The 6,816-nt window shown below is 54.6% G+C and overlaps 1 protein-coding gene across 1 annotated transcript; it reads right to left on the bottom strand.

Moving 5' to 3' along the window:
• Nucleotides 1–733: 733 nt before the first annotated feature.
• Nucleotides 734–3,170, bottom strand: HOXB1 (homeobox B1). Its single transcript, XM_032321378.1, has 2 exons — nt 2,460–3,170; nt 734–2,028 (listed from the first exon to the last, which is right to left on the bottom strand). Exons 1-2 carry the CDS (start codon nt 3,043–3,045, stop codon nt 1,700–1,702), a joined length of 915 nt encoding a protein of 304 aa, XP_032177269.1. The 5' UTR covers nt 3,046–3,170; the 3' UTR covers nt 734–1,699.
• Nucleotides 3,171–6,816: the final 3,646 nt, after the last annotated feature.

Raw genomic sequence — 6,816 nt, 5'->3', positions numbered from 1 at the left:
GGGATGGCCCTCTGGAGGCGGCCGGCCGGATAGGGCTAGTCTCCCTGCTACCCTGGCTTCCCTTGTCCCCACGTTCTGGTCCCCTGTTGGTGGAACGGCTCTGCGATGGGGGCGGGAGTGGGCTGGGCGAGGGTGGGGGTGGGGGTGGGGGTGACCTGTGTGCCAGTCTGCAGTTTGTCAGGGACCCGCCCTCTGACATTTTCTGAGCGAGAGCTGGAGGGGCTGGAGCACATTCCACAGCCTCCGGACCCCCCAGTTCACTCCATCAACATTTCTTGAAGGCCCACTGTATGCCTGGCCTGGCTCTGGGCCTGCGGAGAGAAAGCAGGGGAGAGGGGTAGAGGGCTGTTGCCTACCCCCACACTTCCTCCTCTGTTTTACACCTTTTCTGTTCTCTCCAAACGAGCAGTTTCTCTCTTTTCCTGCCTTCCTCTCAAGACTCTCTCTGGACCTGGACCATTTCCTTCTCCTCCCCCATCTTTTCCCTTCTCTCTTTCCTGGTTCCTCCAATGACCCAGGACTGACCACTGTCAGACCTGGAGGCTGAGGCCCAGTTCTGCTTGGGACCCACCCAGGAAGTCCTTCTCTTTCTCCAGCTGAGATCTCACAGTTCAAATCTTTCCAGCCCAACCAGCTTTCACCAACGCTTCCCCCATCTCTCTCGAGGGCTCTTGGAGTAGGAAGCCTCCTCTACCCGAGGCAGAAGAGGAGAAGCAGTCAGGAAGAGGGGAAAACACAGACTTTATTGAAATGAGGTAGCTGGAGGTACAGAGAGAACCCAGAGTTTGCTTGGGGCTCAGGTTTCCAGAAACTCAGGTGGTGCCCCCACTGTTTCCAAGGTCCGGAGAAAGGCTTGCTGCTGCTAGGAGCTCTCGCTGCACCTGGACCTCCCCAGGCTGCCTCGGGGGTAGAGGTGGAGATCGGGAGGAGGGTCCTGGGTTTTCCAGGAGGCAATAAATAGGGGAGGAACTAGCGGGGGCGTGCCTGCGCCTTCCTGGTAGAGGCTTGCTGGGGGCCGGCCTCGAACAACGTTCCAGAAGTCTCCGGAGTACCAAGTTCCAAAACACTTTGGTGGCTTAGAGATGAGGTCGCTGGTGGGAGGAGGCAGGTCTCAGAAAACAACCTCTGGAGGCTGCGTTAGTGCAATACAAATGTGCCAGGAGGGGGTTAATAAGGTTAGATGGGGGGGGGGGTGTTTTTGGTCTGTCACAAGGCAGCTGGTGTTATTGTAAGGTCTGTGGTGACGGAAGAGATTAAGCATCAGTCCTATGCCTGCACCCAAAAGCCTCCCCCAAGAGACACTTCAAGGCCTTCCCTCTGTGCCAGCCTAGAGTGGGGGAGTTGGGATCCCAGCACAGAAGAGTCCTCGCGGCTCAAAGGCACTGAACTGAATAGGAGGAAGTTGGAAGGGAAAGGAGAATTCGGGAGGATGACGCTTGCTCCTACCCCACCCACGTGCTGATCCCCAGATGAAAGGCGGAAGGAAGCCTTTCCATCCAGAGTTGACAGGGTTCCGCATCGTCGCGTCTCCCAGGTCTCGGGTCCTATAGAGTCCCCAGCCAGCAACACCCCGCCCAGACCAGAGGAAAGTGTTTCCCTATTCTCCCCAGCTGTAACCTGGCGCCCCCGCCTTGGTGAGGGTCGCCCGACGCCTGGGTTCGGAAGAGCGGAGGAGCCCCGACGGTTGGTGAGGTTTCTTTCAGGAGGTGATGGAGCTGGGCGAGGCCTCCGGGGAGGTGCACGTCGACTGGTCTGATGCGTCTCCAGTCGCCTCCCTGGGACAGCCCGGAGGGGCTGGGGGCATTCGGCCTCCCTCCCGCTCGCGCTTCTTCTGTTTCATGCGCCGGTTCTGGAACCAAATCTTGACCTGCGTCTCGTTGAGCTCCAGGGTGGCGGCGATCTCCACCCTCCGGGCGCGGCTCAGGTACTTGTTGAAGTGGAACTCCTTCTCCAGCTCGGTCAGCTGCCGCGTGGTGAAGTTGGTGCGGAGGCCGCCGGGCGCGCCCAGGCCCAGCTCCGACACCTTGGCTAGGGGCGGGGCGGGAGAAAGGGCCGCGTCAGCTCTCTCGCCCCTCTCCCCTGCCCCTCTCCTTCCTCCCGGGCCAGCTCTGCACCCCCAACGTCTGTCCAGCTTAGCTCTCAACGTGCCCTTGGATCGCCAGACACCCCCAAGGTGACCTCCAAATTCAGACGGACCTCCCCGACACTTCCGTCCCCCACCCGGCACGGGGTGCAGAGTCCACGTTGGGCACAGAGATGAGGAAGCAGGGGTGTGTGCAGACTTCCCTGCAGGGTAGCCGGGCACTCCCTGGGTGGGAAAAGCCCTGCTGACCTGAGACGGGGGCGAAGTGCTCTCACCTGCCCCCACCGGGGCGGCTCCACCTGTCCTACCAGCCCAGGCTGGGGGCACCCTCCTGTCTTTGAGCCCCGGAGAGGAGGTGACCACGCCTGACTCCTACCTGTCTTGGGGGGATTCCTCTTAACCTTCATCCAGTCGAAGGTCCTGGCCGTGGGGGTGCTGGGTTCTGACGGGCAGGGCGATTCCTTGTCCTCCGAGAGGAGCTCAGCATAGGCAGATGCAAAGCTCGCTGTCTGCTCGTTCCCGAAAGGGGGCTGCGGGGGAGGGTACGGCCCCGGGCCCGCTCCACCGGTTCCATAGCCGTCGGACAGGCCCCCTAGCTGGGCCCCATAGCTCGAAGGATGATAATAGCTTCCATCTCCTTCGGGTTGGCCCAGAGGATAGTACTGAGGGGGCCCATAGCTGGGGCTGCAGGCCGCCGGGGCGTACCCCGAGGTCGCGGAGCTGGGGAAGGGCACCCCGAGCGCCGAAGGCGGCTGCGGGGTGGGATAGCCTGAGTTCTGCTGGAGCGCGGGGCTGGGGAGTCCCCCACCATAGCGGGTCTCGCCTGCGTAGCTGTCAACAGCCGGAGCCGAGCTGGGGGGGAAGGAGGTAGGGGCGCTGTGGGCGCTGTGGGCGCTGTAGGCGCTGGGTCCCCGGTTACAGAGTGGGTACTCTAAGAAGGAGTTCATCCTATTATAGTCCATGCGTGGAGGCCGCAGGAGGGTCGGCCCGTTTGGGGGAGACACCCTCTTGCCCTACAACCTTTCGGCAGTATGTCACAGCGCTGAAGCCTGCATCCATGGCCCGGCCCAGCTCGCTTGGGCCAGGGCTCCCCCAGGAAGGGGGTAGGGAGTGGGGGTGGAGGGGCGCATGTGATCTCTCCCAGGCCAATGGGCGCAGCGGGCCAGAGTTTGGCAGCCCCAGCGCCCATCCATCACCCCCCAAGCATTAGCATGACAAAGACACTTCAATCACCCGCAGCCCATCCATCTGAGAGCGACGTGGAAGCGTCAAAAACATCTTTCTTCAAAGACTTTTGGAAAGAAGGGACCAGAGGGAGAGGGGGTAAAAGTTAGAGGAATATTCAAGACTTTCCTCCCCTCCCAACCCCCAAGGCCTTCAATAGGCTCCTGGGTTATTAGATTTGGACAAATTCAACCCAGCTGCCCCTCACTCGTCCCACCCCCAAAGGAGCTCCGCCCCCCCACACCCCAAGGCTGTAGACTGGGAGGTGGGGAATCCAGCCTCCTTACTTTGCCCAAAACTCCCACCCCTGGTCTGCTTTTCCCGATTTATCTTGGGGTGATGGGCTAAGACAGTGGGGGAAGGTGTGTTATCTCGGGCCAAATGGATAACTGTGAAGAAAGAGGGTGCAAAACACCCAAGGGTGGGCCAGGGTCTAGAGTCTAGAGGAAGAATTCATTAACGGAGAGGTGGGAAATGCATCTCAGGGAGCAAGGCAGTATGACAGAAATGTGGAGAGGAGGATGAGCAACGCCCCATTTCTCTCTCCGGCTCTCCACATAAACGCTCTCTCCTCATTCACACATCCATTTCTCTCCCTCAGCCTTGCTGTATATTCTGTCTCAATCCATCTCTCCATTCGTCTGTCTCTCTCCATATTTATATTCGCTCCCTACCTATCCATCACCTCACCTCTCCGTGTATTTATCCTCTCTCTAGCCATCCAGAGCTGTAGCTGGCTTGCTCACTCAGATGCAAATAACTCCTTGTATCTCTCCAGAGAGCCACAACGGGCACTGAGCTGGGTTATGTTTACAGGCGAAGAAGAGGGAGATCTTTTTCTCTTTCTCAAGTGTGTAAAACTAGTGGAGCTAACTCTAGGAAGCGAACTGAGGGTTCTTGGAGGGAAGGCGTTGGGGGATGGGGTGAGGGGGTGACAGGCACTAAGGACGGCACTTGATTTAATGAACACTGGGTGTTGTAAACAACGGATGAATCACTAAATTCTGAAACCAAGAATATACTGCATGTTAACTAAATGGAATTTAAATTAAAATTTTTTAAGTAAAAAAAAAATAATAAAATTTTTTAAGTAAAAAAATAAGTAAAACTAGTGGAGTCCCTGTATTCCCCTGGCTGCCTCTTACCCCTCTCTCCCTCACCACCTTCCATCTCTTTCCCCTACTCTCCCTACCCCCCCCCAAAAATCTTACGCTTCAAATTCATAAACCCAATACCAGTCGTGTCTTCAAGATTGGTCAAATTTTCAACGAACTTTCTAGAATAAATTAAGGGAGCTTGCTTGGAGAATGGGAGAATCCGTTTAGAGGTCCTAAGGTTCAGGAGTGGAGCCTCACCCCTCTCTGCCCTGTGTGTTTGTTGGGTTAGGGTTGGGGAAAGGGGCGGGGAACAGGAAGTGCGTCCTTCTCTCTCTTCAGACCTGGATGGGGCTGGAAGAGAAGCTCTTAGGTAGAGCCCATTGATTCTCCTCCTCCAGACTCTGAGGACAAGAGCTTGGCGCAATCCAACACCCACGCTCATTTGTAACCTGTCAGGGTGTCTGCCTGACTGGAGGCCTGGGGCCGGGGCTAGGGCAAGTCCAGGAGGGCAAGAGTTCAGGGAGGGATCTCTGTAAACAACTGAACTCAGGAGAGGAAGGGAAGCAAGCAGGTGGGACAGGTCCACGAGAAGGACTCTCAAAGTTTCTCAGGTTTCCCCACCCCCTACAAGGGCATAGTGAGTTCTCCTCCTTTGCAAAAACCCCAAAGCCACCCCCCCCTCCCTGTGTCTCTCCCTATTTCTGTTTCCCATTTCCCCGTCATTTTGTCTGTCCTTTAGAGTCACTTCTCCGGCTTTCCATCTTTATTGCCAGAATCACACACTCTTTCTCTTCTGTTAATAACAGTGAGCCTAGCTTAGCTCCCCAACTATCAAAGCTTTTCACAGGCTCCTCGCCCCTTTTCCTCCTCACCAGTACTCTGCTTGGGACCAGAACAATTTGGTGGGGGAAGGGGGGCCAGCTGGTAACTTCTTTAAGGGAGATGCAATGGGGGAGGGGGAGAGAATATTCACTGCCAAAGGGATGAGGGCAGACAAAGGGAAGGAGAGTTGAGATAGGGGCAGGGCCGGCCTGCAGAGGCATTGAAGAGAAAAGGAACATGGAAGTGAGAAAAAGTGTATTTCTTTCTAGTTCCCCTTTTGGGGTTTGCAGATGTTTCTAACTTTTTCGTCTCACTTTAAGATATTTTCCATGGAGGCTTTTGGAGAAGAAGAATTTATTTAGGGTTAGGGTTTCTCTTCTAGCCCCAAATCTGATGAAGGCCTATGTCTGACCTGACTGTGCTGTCTCTCAGAGACTTGAGATTTCCTCACTCTCTACCCTTCCCTCAACCCAGAAAGAACCCACTCGCCTCCTCCCTTGCTTTTCCAATTAAGGCAGCGATTTGAAGTCTAAATGAAGAAGTGGGGGTGTCTGGGTGGCTCAGTGGTTTAGGTCTCTGCCTTGGGCTCAGGTCATGATCTCAGGGTCCTGGGATCGAGCCCCGCATCTGGTTCTCTGCTCAGTGGGGAGCCTGCTTCCCTCTCTCTCTCTGCCTGCCTCTCTGTCTACTTGTGATCTCTGTCTGTCAAATAAATAAATAAAATCTTAAAAAAATAAGTAAATAAATGAAGAAGTGAATTCCAAACCAGTTTGTCTGTTTTTAGAGGGGGGAGGGGCAAAGGGAGAGGGAGAGAGAGAGAATCTTAAGCAGGCACTACTACCTGTGTGGAGCCTGACTCAGGGCTTGACCTCACAACCCTGAGACCATGACCTGAGCTGAAATCAAGAGTCAGATGCTTAACTGACTGAGCCCCTCAAGCGCCCTGTAAACCAGTATAATGAAAGAACAGAAATCTGCTTGGGGGCTGGGGAAATGTGTTCTCCCTAGTCACAGCTGAAGTCACCAATAGTCGATTATTAATGACAAAGATGCGAAGAGTTGGGGGAAAAGTGTCTTAAGAAATATTGTTGATTACAGGGATAGATTTAACCTCAGCTGTCCAAAGTCACTATAATCCCTAATGCATCCCTGAGTCTTGCTCCCTTCTCTTGTGTAGCAGAAAGATTAAAACTTCCCCCAAATTCCTGTTGGCTCCCCCAGCCCCAGCAGAAATGACTGGCAAAAAAAAAGTAACCTAGTTCTCTACCTTCCCGAGTCACTTCCTTCTTACAAGAAACATCACCAGCCTCTGGCCTGAGGAGGAAGTCTTTGAATCCTGGATTCCTTGCTAAATCCACAGCTCAGTACAAAACATAACAAAACACACGAACAGGCAGAAGTAATCCACAGTTGGAGTAACCTATGGGCTTTCTGGATGACCAGATTAAGTTCACCAGAGAACGTCTGGCTGTAGCCAACACCAAGTGGAATAAAGTTAATTAATTTCCTCTTTTCTAGAATCTATTTAGATATGGAAGAGATCAAGGACACCATAGGCAGGTTTTAGAACTGAAATGATCTTCGAGAGGT

Source organism: Mustela erminea, chromosome 18 (genome assembly GCF_009829155.1).
Source record: "Mustela erminea isolate mMusErm1 chromosome 18, mMusErm1.Pri, whole genome shotgun sequence".
NCBI classification, from domain to species: Eukaryota; Metazoa; Chordata; class Mammalia; order Carnivora; family Mustelidae; genus Mustela; species Mustela erminea.
Note: the sequence above shows the minus strand (reverse complement) of the source record. Positions and strands in the feature narration are given on the sequence as shown.

Coding starts and splice junctions, on each gene's coding strand:
- HOXB1 (XM_032321378.1), bottom strand. CDS start 3,045: ATGGACTATAATAGGATGAACTCCTTCTTAGAGTACCCACTCTGTAAC. Junction 2,029..2,459: donor GAGGAATCCCCCCAAGACAG/GTAGGAGTCAGG, acceptor CCCCGCCCCTAG/CCAAGGTGTCGGAGCTGGGC.